This window comes from Astatotilapia calliptera, chromosome 5, assembly GCF_900246225.1.
Source record: "Astatotilapia calliptera chromosome 5, fAstCal1.2, whole genome shotgun sequence".
NCBI lineage: Eukaryota > Metazoa > Chordata > Actinopteri > Cichliformes > Cichlidae > Astatotilapia > Astatotilapia calliptera.
In genome coordinates, this window is record NC_039306.1 from 6,179,545 (window position 1) to 6,196,467 (window position 16,923).

At 40.8% G+C, this 16,923-nt stretch overlaps 1 protein-coding gene across 3 annotated transcripts in view; it reads left to right on the forward strand.

Moving 5' to 3' along the window:
- cdh22 (cadherin 22) overlaps positions 1–16,923 on the forward strand; it is a 200,825-nt gene that overhangs the window by 173,069 nt on the left and 10,833 nt on the right. For all 3 annotated transcript variants that reach the window (XM_026166885.1, XM_026166884.1, XM_026166886.1), the window contains one exon: positions 16,054–16,171. In XM_026166885.1, the coding sequence (XP_026022670.1) occupies positions 16,054–16,171 (118 nt within the window). The remainder of the gene's footprint in view (positions 1–16,053; positions 16,172–16,923) is intronic.

Here is a 16,923-nt window from a genome sequence, read left to right on the forward strand (position 1 = left end):
TTTGTAAAGCATTCCCGTGTTAAGCTTAACAACCTATATATGGAGTGACTGCCTCTTCTCTCCCCCTCCCTCTCCTGCTGCTACTTCAATTATGAAACTGATCAGTGATCAGCTGATCGGCTTTTCTGTCGCGAGTCCGTCTCTCTTGTTTGTTTATCTCCCACATTGCACCAGAAAGAGGAAACCAGCGGCTGAGCACGTTTAAGCTTGATAATCTGTTTTTAGAATTTATTTAATATTACTTTCTACACCAGGATCCTTTACTACTTAGCTGACAGCTGGTAACTGTGCAGGGGCGGATCTAGCAAAGTTTAGCCAGGGGGGCCGATAGGGCATGAACAGGGAAAAGGGGGCACAAAGACATACTTTTCTTTCTTATTCTCATTTAAAATGTCTAGCTTTTATTAAATAATTATCTGAATCTTACACCCAAAGTTTTAATCTGATGTAAAATGAATAGAAGTCCATTACTGTATATAGTAACTATTAATGTCATGAATCGCTGTGCGGCAGGCAGGAGTTGGACCCAAAAGGCAGGCACGAAGTTTAAACACAAAGAACTCAGCTTTATTCGCTGGCAGGAGAAAGTCATACAAAGCAAACTAAACTGGAAACTCACAAACTAAACCCACAGAGAGACACAGGGAGATCCACACAGCATGAGGGACGACGCGACAAGCAAAGCAGGACACATTCACATAAGACACGGACCTTCAAAGTAAAACAGGAAGGATCACACAGAGACACGAACTTGACACAGTGGAGACAGCAACTAAGAAACACAGAGACATAAACCATAAGGCAGAGGACTCTAAGAACCGAAAGACACAGAGGGGAACTCAAACATGCAGACACAGACTTACACAGAACAGAGGGGACACAGAGAAACATGAAGGGCAAGGGATCGAAACTAGAAACCATAGAATAACTCACACAAGTACAATAATACAAACATCACAAAGAACTAAAAACGCTGGGTCAGGAGACCTAGGACCGTGACAATTAAGTCTAATATACTCTAGCAAGCTATAGTACTTTTTCCTTTGGGAAGGTACCATCTGTGCAGTCTGCAGTTCTGTTGAAGAAAGATGTTGAATCTATTTAATTATTCTTGAAAAATAATTTATTTCTGGGCATTTTTTTTCACACTGCATCAAATTAAAGTTGATTACGTCGATTAAGCATCATGAGGTGGGTGAGGGGTGGTTCCTTATTTTTTCGTTTTTGTTTTTTTTTGCTGGGAGTTTTAGAGCCCTAGTAGTTAGGTTGCTTACTCTTTAAAATACCAGAATAGGGAGGATGGAGTAGGTTTAAGTTTATTAGATTGATCAGTATTGCTGAACTATGAAATATTTTGGGTGCAGTGCATTTTTTGCATACAGATATAACAGAATAGCTTTAGTGGGTTTTTTTGGGTTTTTTTTTAACTTGAGTATGAACTTATACAAAAAGCAGCAAGATATTAAAAAAACACTTTTATTGATTAAAAAACACACTATTCATATTCATATTCGGATTCATATCGGTATCGGCGGATATCCAAATTTATGACATCGGTATCGGACATAAAAAAGTGGTATCGTGCCATCTCTACTAATGACACAATACACAAACTTAACACAGACTCAGAGACGCGGACTAAACACGGAGACTTACTACACTAAGGGGATACACAAGCAGGGAAGACACCAAACAGAGGGAACACAACTAAACCCTAGAACCCCAAAGCAACAGTTGCTGTAATTGTGACAAAAAAATAAATAAATAAACAGAATCCAAATTGTAGGGTTCTATTGAAGCAAAGTGTTGTTGCCTAATGTGCTTGAAATACTTTGATGTCTGCCGCTTCCCAAGATGCACTTATTTATTCAGCAAAATAAGCTGCCAAAAGAGGAGCCTAGAGGTATAAGCATGACTTGACAGATGTGTAAAATGCAATTCAATTTTGTTCCAGCTCCCGAGAATGTTGTTAATCAATTTAGAAACTTGGACAGGCCAGCAGCTTTCAGAAAGAGAAGTAATTAAACATTTATTACTTTATCATGGAAGACAGAGATGTCAAACACAGTCGTGGTGTCATCTTTTGCCTAATGTATAAACGTCTAGATTCAGATAATGTGCACTTCATCCACTTCATCTGGAATCTTTTAGTGGTAATCTGAGGTTAGATCAGGTTACTGTTGTTTTGTTCAGTGTCTACACTGTTTGTTTGTGTTTTTTAAAGCATCACTTCACAGGGAGAATTCATTAGAGCCAACATAACACCTGTTGTCGTGAAACTAAATCGACATCAAATAGTTTGGCTCAAGATTTGAAACTTTTCACAGAGGAGTTTTCTATCAGTTTCAAGTTGTCTTTTCAAATCAGCTAAACCCACATGCGTGGCAAACTTTATATCGAGTGATTGATAGCAGGTCTTGAGTATTCATAATTAAAGTAATTTATTTAATACCTAAATCATTTAGGCATACACTGTGCCATCAATCAATCCTATTATCAATTAAATGTACAGTACAGGGAGTGCAGAATTATTAGGCAAATGAGTATTTTGTCCACATCATCCTCGTCATGCATGTTGTCTTACTCCAAGCTGTATAGGCTCGAAAGCCTACTACCAATTAAGCATATTAGGTGATGTGCATCTCTGCAATGAGAAGGGGTGTGGTCTAATGACATCAACACCCTATATCAGGTGTGCATAATTATTAGGCAACTTCCTTTCCTTTGGCAAAATGGGTCAAAAGAAGGACTTGACAGGCTCAGAAAAGTCAAAAATAGTGAGATATCTTGCAGAGGGATGCAGCAGTCTCAAAATTGCAAAGCTTCTGAAGCGTGATCATCGAACAATCAAGCGTTTCATTCAAAATAGTCAACAGGGTCGCAAGAAGCGTGTGGAAAAACCAAGGCGCAAAATAACTGCCCATGAACTGAGAAAAGTCAAGCGTGCAGCTGCCAAGATGCCACTTGCCACCAGTTTGGCCATATTTCAGAGCTGCAACATCACTGGAGTGCCCAAGAGCACAAGGTGTGCAATACTCAGAGACATGGCCAAGGTAAGAAAGGCTGAAAGACGAGGTTTTATAGTCCATAAAACCTTAGAAAAATCAGTCCGATGAAATGAGAGTGAGTCTAGATGGGCCAGATGGATGGGCCCGTGGCTGGATTGGTAAAGAGCAGAGAGCTCCAGTCCGACTCAGACGCCAGCAAGGTGGAGGTGGAGTACTGGTTTGGGCTGGTATCGTCAAGATGAGCTTGTGGGGCCTTTTCGGGTTGAGGATGGAGTCAAGCTCAACTCCCAGTCCTACTGCCAGTTTCTGGAAGACACCTTCTTCAAGCAGTGGTACAGGAAGAAGTCTGCATCCTTCAAGGAAAACATGATTTTCATGCAGGACAATGCTCCATCACACGCGTCCAAGTACTTCACAGCGTGGCTGGAAAGAAAGGGTATAAAAGAAGTAAAACTAATGACATGGCCTCCTTGTTCACCTGATCTGAACCCCATTGAGAACCTGTGGTCCATCATCAAATGTGAGATTTACAAGGAGTGAAAACAGTACACCTCTCTGAACAGTGTCTGGGAGGCTGTGGTTGCTGCTGCACGCAATGTTGATGGTGAACAGATCAAAACACTGACAGAATCCATGGATGGCAGGCTTTTGAGTGTCCTTGCAAAGAAAGGTGGCTATATTGGTCGCTGATTTGTTTTTGTTTTGTTTTTGAATGTCAGAAATGTATATTTGTGAATGTGGAGATGTTATATTGGTTTCACTGGTAAAAATAAATAATTGAAATGGGTATATATTTGTTTTTTGTTAAGTTGCCTAATAATTATGCACAGTAATAGTCACCTGCACACACAGATATCCCCCTAAAATAGCTAAAACTAAAAACAAACTAAAAACTACTTCCAAAAACATTCAGCTTTGATATTAATGAGTTTTTTGGGTTCATTGAGAACATGGTTGTTGTTTAATAATACAATTATTCCTCAAAAATACAACTTGCCTAATAATTCTGCACTCCCTGTATTTGCTCTGTTTACCTTGAATTATACCACTATGGTTGCCTGTCCCTGCACAGACACATGTGTTACACCCCGGCCTAGGCAACCGGGGTGCAACGCAGGAAAATAAAAATAAGGAAAATAAAAATAAGGTAAAAAAAACACACAAGAAAAAACTAGTACGGGTTTCCACAAAAATCATCCCAAAACGACCACTATTTTCTTTAAAACAAAATGATATTTATTTACAACGCAAGGCGCCAAACTATTTACAACGGGGGGGGAAGAAGATCGCGACCATGACATACAGAAACACAGGGCTTAAATACATGGAGGGAGCAATCAGGGAATGGACAACAGGAGGGAAACACAGCTGGGACAAATCAGAACTGACGAGACAGGGAAACGTAAACTGAACACACTAAGATAACATAGACTTTCAAAATAAAGTAGGAAACACATAACAGTCACACAAAAACAATACAATACCAACGCCAAATCGTAACATACCCCGGAGGAGCACCTAGACACTCAAATCCACACACAATTACGGTCACAGTCGTAACACCCCCTTACCCAAAAATCAAACATTTAACCCCAAGTGAAATGTTTTGATCAAAAGCGGATGAAGGCTGGTGGAGGCTGGAGCGGTCCCACGGACCCCCCAGCAGACGACGAAGGCTGGAGCGGTGCCTCGGACCCTCCAGCGAAGACAAACGAAGGCTGAAGCGGTGCCCCGGACCCTCCAGCGAAGGCGGACGAAGGCTGGAGCGGTGCCTCGGACCCTCCAGCGAAGGCGGACGAAGGCTGGAGCGGTGCCTCGGACCCTCCAGCGAAGGCGGACGAAGGCTGGAGCGGTGCCTCGGATCCTCCAGCGAAGGCGGACGAAGGCTGGAGCGGTGCCTCGGACCCTCCAGCGAAGGCAGACGAAGGCTGGAGCGGTGCCTCGGACCCTCCAGCGAAGGCGGACGAAGGCTGCAGCGGTCCCTCGGATCCTCCAGCGAAGGCAGACGAAGGCTGGAGCGGTCCCTCGGACCCTCCAGCGAAGGCAGACGAAGGCTGGAGCGGTGCCTCGGACCCTCCAGCGAAGGCGGACGAAGGCTGAAGCGGTCCCTCGGATCCTCCAGCGAAGGCAGACGAAGGCTGGAGCGGTCCCACGGACCCTCCAGCGAAGGCGGATGAAGGCTGGAGCGGCCCCACGGACCCTCCAGCAGACGACGAAGGCTGAGGCGGTCCCTCGGACCGGCCCTCGGACCCTCCAGCGACGGCGGACGGCCGAAGCGGTCCTCGGACCCCTCAGCGATTGGACGAGCCCCCACATGTTACACCCCGGCCTAGGCAACCGGAGTGCAACACGAAAAAAAGTAAAAATAAAGAAAAAAAACACACACAAAAACCCCACTAAAGCTCACCACCAAAATCCCGAAACGAAAGTATTTACAACAAACTATTTATTTACAACAAAACACCAAACTATTTACAACACGGGGGAGATCGCGACCATGACACACTGAAACACAGGGCTTAAATACATGGAGGGAGCAATCAGGGAATGGACAACAGGAGGGAAACACAGCTGGGACAAATCAGAACTGACGAGACAGGGAAACGTAAACTGAACACACTAAGATAACATAGACTTTCAAAATAAAGTAGGAAACACATAACAGTCACACAAAAACAATACAATACCAACGCCAAATCGTAACATACCCCGGAGGAGCACCTAGACACTCAAATCCACACACAATTACGGTCACAGTCGTAACACAAAATGTTTAATTCAAGGAAACACCCAAAAAAAACAAACATTTAAAACATACAACCCCAACGAAAAATGTTTGTTCCATGTCCAGCCCATACGGCACCGGCCACCGTCCCGCAGGCGACGCTGATGACTGGACGGGTCCTCCAGTGGAAACGGAAAACCGGAGCGGGCCCTCGGATCCTCCAGCGAAGACAAACGAAGCCGATGAAGGCTGGAGCGGTCCCTCGGACACTCCAGCGAAGGCGGATGAAGGCTGGAGCGGTCCCACGGACCCTCCAGCAGACGACGAAGGCTGGGGCGGTCCCTCGGATCCTCCAGCGACGGTGGATGAAGGCTGGAGCGGTCCCACGGACCCTCCAGCAGACGACGAAGGCTGAGGCGGTCCCTCGGACCCCCCAGCAAAGGCAAATGAAGACTGAAGCGGTCCCACGGACCCTCCAGCGGAGGCAGATGAAACCGATGGAGGCTGGAGCGGTCCCCCTGACCCTCCAGCAGACGACGAAGGCTGAGGCGGTCCCTCGGACCCCCCAGCGAAGGCAAATGAAGACTGAAGCGGTCCCACGGACCCTCCAGCGGAGGCAGATGAAACTGATGGAGGCCGGAGCGGTCCCCCTGACCCTCCAGCAGACGACGAAGGCTGAGGCGGTCCCTCGGACCCCCCAGCGAAGGCGGATGAAGGCTGGAGCGGTCCCACGGACCCTCCAGCGACGGCGGACGGCTGAAGCGGTCCTCGGACCCCACAGCGATTGGACGAGCCCCCATATGTTACACCCCGGCCTAGGCAACCGGGGTGCAACGCAGGAAAATAAAAATAAGGAAAATAAAAATAAGGTAAAAAAAACACACAAGAAAAAACTAGTACGGGTTTCCACAAAAATCATCCCAAAACGACCACTATTTTCTTTAAAACAAAATGATATTTATTTACAACGCAAGGCGCCAAACTATTTACAACGGGGGGGGAAGAAGATCGCACTGACATACAGAAACCAGGGCTTAAATCATAGGGAAAAATGACAAAGGAAAAACAACTGGACCAGAACTGCAGCACGTAAACTGAACAATAAGACAATAGTTTTGTAGGAAACAATAACATTCCACAAAAAATACAATGCCAAAAATCTGCAATCCCATGCACCTAGACACTCAAATCCACACACAATTACGGTCACAGTCGTAACACATGCTAAGAAAAGGCATGCATACACACACCCACACACATGCTGTACACAGGCTGCACTGTCACACTCTTAATGTGTCAGATCAACCCCCGGTTTACTGCGCTAATGAAGAGCATTTCATTGTCTCCTGTTGTGTGCTCGGTTATCACCCAGTCTCGTTCACAGAGTGTCAGCTCCTTGGCTCAGGTCTAGCTTTTGGTGGAACCACAGAGAAAATCAGATTTACCTAAGCCTTTTAACTGCGGTTGGGTTTGATCCTATTTAAGAGTTGGCAATACAACATATTTGTGTGTGTGTGTGTGTGTGTGTGTGTGTGTGTGTGTGTGTGTGTGTGTGTGTGTGTGTGTGTGTGTGTGTGTGTGTGTGTGTGTGTGTGTGTGTGTGTGGTGGGGTTCGGTGCGGTGCGGTGTGCTTGAAGGGAATAAAAAAAGTGTGAAAGTGGCAAAGCAGCTTTTGCTTGGAGACAGTTCACACCAGGGCCGTGACACAAAAATTGTTAAATAGCTTCTCACCTTTTATTTACAGAGCCTTCCTTTGCATCCTTCTTATGCAGGTTGATGTTCAGAGATTAAAGGAGAGAAAAAAAAACTTTCCATAAGCCTGAATTAAAGAGAAATACAGGGAAAACAACCACATACAAAATACAGGTTGGATTTACGGTTCTATCATGTAGAACACATGTGCACAACCTTGCCAAAAAGAAATGCATCCTTAATCCATTTCCAGAGGATCAGTTCCAGGTACATCTCCACAGTAAATATAGTTGTGTAGAGTCTTTTTTAGTGGAGTGTACATTTTTAAAAACGACTTCGATAGAAAATGAAACAACAAAGGGAAAATGTTGCCTGACGAGGAAAAGTTGGCACACTGCTATCAGTAATGTACAATAAGATGTAAGAAAGAAATAAGCACGTAATGTTACTTCAAAACACATTGCACTTAGTTTGACATAAATTCAGTGGCGCTGTTAAGGTGTCCTTCACTGTTTTATTGTTTATTCAAATATGAATGCATCTAAAAGACAAAATAAGGAATTAAAGTCCACAATCACAATGAGTGTAGACAGAGGAAACATAATACAATAAAATGCAAACAATGCAAGACACTGATGAGCCCTCAGTGACTATTTGTTAAACATTGCGAAATTCAATGAATTTCCTATAGTAAAAGATCCTGATGTCATTTAGAGATTTAAAAACTGCCTTTCTCTTTAAATTATAGTGTTGATTAATGACACCCTCCAATTATGATTTTGTTCCCACATCTTTGCATTTAGGATTTAACTGAAAGTGAGTTCATGTCTCAGAATGACTCTTAAGAGAAATTTAACGAAGGAAGTGCCGGCAATTTTCTGCCTACATCCCCAAACTCTCTCAGACTGCTGCTGTTCACCAGAGACACACATACTGTATGTAGACACAAAAATTAGATTTTTTTTTGAGGTAATATATTCCCTAACTCTGAGAAAAACAACACTTAATATTGTTCACAGCAAGCAAGTTTTAAAAAGGGGTACTGTTTGCCCTCTAAAATATGTGACAAAAGATTGTCTTTACATAGTTACAGCGCAAGCACAATGTCTACAGAATTCAAATGAAAACATTACAAAAATTGTAAATCTGTTTTTAACTGTCACAGGCTTTCAAAATCTGAGTTAAACAGACTTGCATAACAGAACCATGCAAATCTATAAAATATAAAGGTTAAATTATCATAGCAAATAAACAAAGCCAATTTAGTAGTGTAAAGATCATTATTCAACACCCAAATTATGAATGAGTCTTAATGGTCTTATGATGTGATCCATTTTAACTACAATTGCCATTCGGGCCATGAATCACACAAAATAATACATACGTAACTTAATTTTATTAAGATTTTACAGGATTTAATTTACATTTAACATTTGATATTCCTGGTCCGTGTCCTGATTTGGCAATTTTCCCCAGTGTTCAGCACCTCTCTAAATGGCACATGACTGTGTTCATGCGCCATCCCTCACCCACTTCGTGGTATTTATCTGATTAAATGCAAAGAGACAGATATCATATAGTGCAATGTGTGCAGAAAAAAGGCTGGTTGGAAAGCCAAATACTAAGTGTGGCCTGGGGTAACAGAGCCCTGTCAGCTCTGCCATGCTGTCTTACAGTTGGCTGAGTGGGTCAATGCGACAGATCACCTCGGTTTGGCCAAAATATTGCCAACCTCTAACCCTCGAGGACTGAGTTTGAAATAGCTAAATGCTAAGCCTGCACTCACATAGCACACATATGAGCACATTGTTCACTCACCTTATGGATATGCATAAAGAACTAAGACAAAAACATGCAGGCACACATCAGATATAAAGGAGGAATTGGTAAAACAAGGCGTAAACCAGCAGAGATGAGGAAAAGAACCACAGGAAAATACAGACAGACTCATAGTTTTGCCAGTGCTTCACGAGTAGGAGACTGAATGAATCATCTATTCTACTTACCAAATGCCTCTTCCTTTTGTCTTTCAAATGTGAATGTTGAATCAGATGAACCAGCAGACTTGACAGACTGAATATTCACAGTTTCCTTTTTTTCCCCAAATTAACCTTGTCAGTGTTTACAGCATCAAGGTCTTTGTGCATTCAGTACAACTTTCTTTTCTTCAGGCAGAAAGTCTGGATGTCAAATGATATTTGTCACTGCATCTAAAATGTTAAATTAGCTTTTTTTGTAACTAAACGAATAAAATGAATATACTTAATTTCTGTAATTTTTCTGGAGAGCTTAGCTTTTATTTGCAGGAACACATGAGGACACTTGTCAGCATAATGTCATAATGATTGAGTTAAACCATTTAAATCAGACACTCAAAAAAGGCAGACAGTCAGTACTATAGTTTTTCTTTTGAGGGCAATTCAGATTTTTACCTCAAAACCTGGTAAGTGAATATATTTTAACAACACTATGTTAGGGCACACCTTGCTAGTAACAGATCGGGCTTTGTGCCTTCAGAACTGCCTTAATTTTCAGCAAGATGCTGGAAACATTCCTTAGACTTTGACATGATAGCATTACACAGTTGCAGTAGATTTGTCAGCGAATATCCATGATGCACATTTCCCATCTAAGGTGCTCTACTGGATTGAGATCTGGTGACTGTGGAGTCCATTTGAGTACTGTGAACAAGGAATGGGAATGGATAAGAATTTAGTAATTCTGATTCTATTATTGATATCACTTACTGATTCGATTCCTCATTGATTCACTTTGACAATGACCACCATTGCTAAGCTGCATACGAAAGACATTACATTGATACAATGTTGTTGCATGTTTGTTGTGATCAGTGTTCGGATCTCTACTCAGAAAAAGTAATTATTACACACATTACACTGAATGCGTTTCCCTAAAAGTAATGCAGTATGTTAATTACACCAAGAAAAATTTATTCCTCCACTTTACCATCGCGGTGTTGTGCAATAAAAATAAAAGTTATGTCCATATCCATACTATATACTGCAATGCCATTTCCCTCCTCTGGCACACAACCCGAAATCGGATGGATAAACAAGCAGACTAGCAAATTCAAAAAATTGGATGCTGGGTACCGGTTTTCTACAAGAACCAGTTCACGATTTTTCTATGGTGCCAGTTAATATTACTTTTTATTTTTCGCATGCATCTTTTGACAGTCTAGTCTGGCCATGCAATGTGACTCAAGTTTTGCACAATGCATTGAGTCAGTTTAATTCTACGCTGGGCAACAGGAGAATGCTTTTCACCACTCAGAATAATGGATGCATTTGAAAACGCACCGCTGATGCTTGCAGTGAATTCCAGGCTTCAGAGATGAACCCAGCACTACACATTTTAAGTAGTTCAATGTTTATTTATTTATTTTTTTCATTACCCTCCCCACTGCCATCATGAAATGGCTGATTTCTACTGTGAATGAGAAAGCCTCCTCTGCCTCACAACCTTCACCTTTCAGACACCTATAGTGTAGATGGGGTGTACTTTTGGGAAGTGTCCCCCTGTAGTTTTCCAGAGATGCAAGAGATTTAAGGGGGTCAGGAAAGGGGACTGCTAGATAGAAATCTAATTAGGTGATTGTGCTTGAGGGAGCTTCACTAGCTGCTCGATAAACTCCCACACACTCCTCTCTCATTTCTCTCCCTCACTTTACACTCTCTCCCTTGGCACTTAGTTTCCACTCACCCTGCGATGCTGCAAGAGAGTCCCCCCCACTGAGGGCACAGTCACAGAAAGCAGATCATGGCTCATTTACTACATCGTCACTGTTGTTCATATTCTTCAAATAGAGGAGTAGATTCATCCCCCGGTTGATTATAAAGTTATTGCTTATAGTGTCTTCTCTTTGCTCATTATTCTTTTACCTTCAGAGAGAAATAAAGTTGACAGTGCTTCAGAGAACGATGAGAAGAAACTATCATCCCGTTTTGGCATACAACACTGAACTGTATTTTTCATAGATCACTGTGTATATGTGGTAGTTTTTGCCCTATGTCACTGTGTCTATGTTATTGTGTGAGAAGACACACACACGTAAAGATTTTATTGCCGGTCAAAATACTCTGTGAAATACAAATGTCTTTAGAAAAGGGGATGTTTGTCCCTTTTTGAATTTTGTTTGGCCTTTGCTCTTCTTTAAATTCTCATATTAAACGAATCGAAGTGTGATTATAGAAGAAATCAAAGATTTAAAACAGCAGTGCAAACATTTGAGCCATGGTTTACAGTATTTTCATGAAATAATTTGCAATTCATGATTAAAGCAGTCATATAACTCTGATGGTGACAACATGCCGACTGTGGCATGGATGTTTGTACCAACACTGGCAATGTTTGTCATATTCAAAGTGTGTAGGAAACTTTAGTCACGGTGCTCCAATCAAGAAAGCAAATGAGATGGCATTGCTCATTTTTCCACATCATTGTGGAAAAGAAGATATCAAAATATCTTGGGGTTACATTAAACATCATTTACATTTAGAGTATGTATAAGGTTGGATCCTGGCATTATAGCTTAAGGGTTTTTTGTTTGTTTCTTTTTTCTTAACTCTAGATCCACGAATGACCCCATTTTTAGAACGCTTCTCTGAAGCACTTATTGTTGCTAGGTTACAAAACCGTCTTCTTCGATGTTAGATTGTAAATTACTAGTTTGTCAGTGACAGCTAGAATCAGTTTCTTCTTCTGGCACTCTGGACAGTATTGATATTGTAGGTCCCACCTCTTCTTGGTTTTGATTGGTTAGGGAGAAAGAAATGACACTGATGAGTGCTGTCATGCTGAACTATATCCAAAATTGTCCTATTTTCAAACTGACAATACAAAACACTGTGTACTTTAGTGTTTTTTCACCAAAGACAGCTACAGAAGATTTGTATCCTCTGATACTGTGCAAAAAAACTTTTCAATTTTCAATTCAATTTTGTTTATAAAGCGCTAAGTCAGCTCAAGGCGCTTTATATTGTAACAAAAAGACAATATAATAACACTGAGGAAAAAAGCATGCCCTGTGGGCATAGAACCTCATTCTACATGTCTAAGCTACCACACACATGTAATGCCGCTCTTAATGCTTCTTGACATTAACTTGCAAAGCTGCATGTGACTCAGTATGATCTCACATTAAACAGACTTGCCAGTGCCCTAGAAAGTCTGTGTTATGTCTGATTGTGTCTGAGTTAAAAACAGTAAAGGTAAATTGTTCTGGGAGTTTTATCTGGGCACTGCAGACCGTAACCAAGCACTCACATTGCTCAACCAAACTGTATTTCGAGGAGTGTGCCCGTATCTGATATGGAGAGGCTCACGGTGTGTGGCGGACGTGAGAAAGGCGAACTGCAGACGATATCCTGATATGATTCTCTTGACACTGGCTCATGTGTAAAAAATGTTGAATATAAAATGTGGGATTTGAGTCGTCTCATAATATGCTTTCATTTTTTTAATCACATTTTATGAGTACAGCCACTATTTCATATTCCATGTGTTTCTATAATTTGTGAGTGGAGATTTTGCACCACACTGAGGAAGAAGCAGTGATTTAGTCTGAAATCATGCTGTAGCATTTTGTAATTACAAAGTAAGGCATATTTTCCAAAACAGCCTCCCTGAGCTGTTAGTATGACTAAGCCTGTTCTGTGTTTGTGATGCAACGTCAATCCTGAGACGCTGTTTATTGTGAAGGCACAATTGTGGCCCGGAAGTGTGCTCAGCAGTAGCTTAGTCACAGTAATGCATAGCCATCACTCACGCTCAAAGAGTTCTGTGCAGTGCCATAAATGAGGCTCTCTCACAGACGGGCAAATTGAGCTTAAAATCACACAATGAAGCAGATGACTTTATATGTGAACCACAAGGATTACATCTACAATAATATTGTTTGAATAATCAATTTACAGATGATGAATGAAGGACGCATTTTTGTAAAAGGATGAAAGGGAGACACTTTGTAAAAGATAAATGTAAAGGACAAGCAATTAGAGAAAAAGGTAATCACCGTGACAAACAGTGAGAACAGGCCAAAGAGGCATACGGGTGAAGAGAAAAGACAGAAGGGTTTAGTTCAATAAAAAAAAAAACTCTTTAACATTTTTCTGCACCTGTATCCTGCATCTAAAAGAAGAGACTAACAGCTGAGTAATGGCTTGATTCATTTCTCTTGATCTTATCTGATCCTGCGTGCTTTTCTGAAACCAGACAAAGGAATTACAACTGTCGAACACCTGCTTTAATCATTCTGAAAAATGCCTCACTTAAGAGTTCTGGAGGTTGTTTGTCGTGTGTGTCTCTACTGATTTTGAACTCTCTCTCTCTCTGTGTGTGTGTGTGTGTGTGTGTGTGTGTGTGTGTGTGTGTGTGTGTGTGTGTGTGTGTGTGTGTACATGTACCCGTCACCTAGTACAAGATAAAACTTGTCTGCCTCAACACCAACAGAAACAATATTGCAAAAAATAACCCCACTATAAAGGCTAAAATAAATTTGCTGGTCTTTTTACAAGGTTCTACAAAAATTATAACAGTGGTGGACTTCAGGAGATATTGCCTGTTCCACATTCCTTTCTCAACCATTTACATTTTATATGTATATTTTTAATCATTTGTTTTATGCAATGATTTTCTGCCTAGACACTTTATCTCTGTCATATAATGCGGTGTTTTGCAACTAAGTGCAGAGTGTCGAGCATAAGTCCTAAATCTTTAAAGAATGTAGATTAGGTCAGAGGGAAGCTGTGTTTGCAATCAGAATGATGCTGCTGATGATGACTGAAAAAAATGAGTATTTGTTGGTTTGTTTGTTTGTTTTTGTAATTTTATCAGAACCACTGAAGTTGATTGCAAATCAAACAATTAAGATGTGATGAGGCTTAAAATAATCATCCACATACTCACATATGTTAAATGTTCATTTTTTTCCTTCTTCTTCCTGTTAAAAGGGAGTTTTTTCTTCCCCCTGTAACCAAGTGCTTTCTCACAGGGTCTCATCTGGTTGTTGTGGATTTCTCTGTATTATTGTGTGATCTTTAACTTCAAGCAACCTTTGTTGTGATGTAGTGATAGGGCTGGACTGGTAATCAGGCATACTTTGCATCTTCCAATGGATCAGTATAATTTATTTTTCTCTTTGTTGACATAATTAAACAGTCTACAGGTCGGCTTGAAGGGCTGGCACTACAAGCACTGACACCTGCCCATTGGTTAATTTTCATTACTGACACTGGCTTGCCCCATAAAATCTCTTAACTTGACCGGCCCCTCCACTACCTTTCCTGTATGCTCATGCACCTTGTTGAATAAAGTTTAGTGGCCATTGAGAACTGCTGGAGGGATAGCAGTCCCAACAAGAGACCGAGGAAGGTGCAATTAATTTTAATATTTATTTAATATTAAAGTGCAGAAATCACATGGATGGGCATAATAGAGAAGGGAGAGATTCAAGAGATTAAAAAAAACTTTTTAAGATAAGTGTGGTTCAAACTGTGACTCATCTGACTAAGTGTGGGTTGTATGAAATCAGTTATTATGAAAATATTTACATCATTTAGTTAATGGCAGCTGGAAGACATGGCTAAGATAACATGCATTAATATAAAAAGAAGGGTGAATAAATAACTTAAGTTATATCACACATGCATCACAGATATTTTTCATCTAGTGCCATCGTAACATCCATGTCATGTAGATCATTTTGACATTTATTTTGAACAAACAAGTTTGAAGAGGTACTGTTTTGTCTGCAGCGTTTTTGGTTTATTTTATTTACCTAAACCCAGTGATTGTTTTGCAATAAACAAAGATGAAGATAATCAAAATAGTAATGACATGGTCTTAGAGGTTGTGTACTGGCAGAGGAAACACAGAAACAGAGCCGATGGATGTGATGTGAAAATATCATTTATCAGCTCGTGGTTTCATGCTGGCTGTGGAGTAATAGGATGAGAGGAAGATGAATTGTCACTGAGGGCCCCATGTTAAGGTGAAAGGATCTCCAGGGGCTGTTTGATGTCTGTTCAGCTCACAGTGAATCCTATCTCACCTTATTGTATCCACACAGAGTTCTCAAAATTGGATCACAGTTGATTTTTATCTTTGAATGTGGATCACTATTATTGCATTAGATACGAGAACTACACCCCCACCTAGTCTGTCTTTCTTTCTGTTCTCCTACACATTTCCATTTTGACTTTACTCCTTCTTAGCACAAATATGGCAACATCAGAGAGTGTCTCTGACTCTGGCTCTTTTTTTCTGTTCTTAGTTCTTTTCTCTTTTTAGTGAGATATTTTATGCCAGTTTTGCATTTCTACCATAAGACTTTTTTTATTATTTTGCTGTGTCAACTTTCTAGAAAGGATTTTTTTTCAGTCTCTTTGCAACTGTAGTCCCTTTAAACTACTCTGTTATATCGGACGCTTTCTTAGTCTGTTGCATCCAAGTACACTCGTTCCACATCAGTTTCTCGTTTATAAAAGAAATATTTGAAATGCAAAGTGTTTTTATATATACATTTATTTGAAATGGGTAGAAAAGTCTTAACGTCTGTGCCTTCTTTCTTGTTACTTTATTTCACTTTTTCTTCTTTGCTTTCCTAAGTTAATTCACACCATCAGTGTGGTGGATAGGGACGAGCCACAGTCTGGACATCGTTTCTACTTCAATCTTGCCCCTGAAGCCTCCAGCAATCGGTACTTCTCATTGTTGGATTTGAAAGGTAAGAGGGTAGAGATCCTAAATTAAAGTTATGTGTGAATAAGCATTCAGTATTTGTGCAGCTATGCCGATAAGATTATCAGCATTATTGAATTTTTAGGTAATGACAGTAAAAGTAGGAGTCCTGTCTATGACCAGGTGTTATATTTGTTATGAGTGAGTTTAAGGATTTGGATGTGCACAGGTGTGACATATCTATAATGAACTGATACTTATCACCATAATGAAGTGATAATATTAATAATATTTTATTATTAATAATTGACCCCTATAAGGTCCAAGTGATGAGGAAAAGTAACAAAAAGTATCCAGGTTGAAAAAAAAAGGAGACAAGGAGGCACAATTGCTAACTTAAAAGTTTGTATTATTTTTTCTTACTAAATAAATTGAAAGAGACGGACAAGCCACTATCGCCTTTTAAAGACAGGAAACAACTAAACCAGAGTTTTTTCACTGAATTATAAAGTAAATCAAAAAGGCTGAATCACCAAAACAGACACTCCTCTTCACAGAGCAGGACTAAGCAACCACCACACACAGCTCTCTAGCTACAAACCAAAAAGGCTCTCTGGCACTCGAGTTCTGGCTTTAAGTAGTCTGGCACCTAAGGGGGACAGGCAGCAGGACACTCGCATACATAGACCCTGCAAGGACCGTACCACTATATAGAAATTTGGTGAAATCCATTTTTAAAAATGCACCTTAAGACAATGTTTACTTAAAAGACTGTTGCTCAAAAAACTTTGTGAAAAT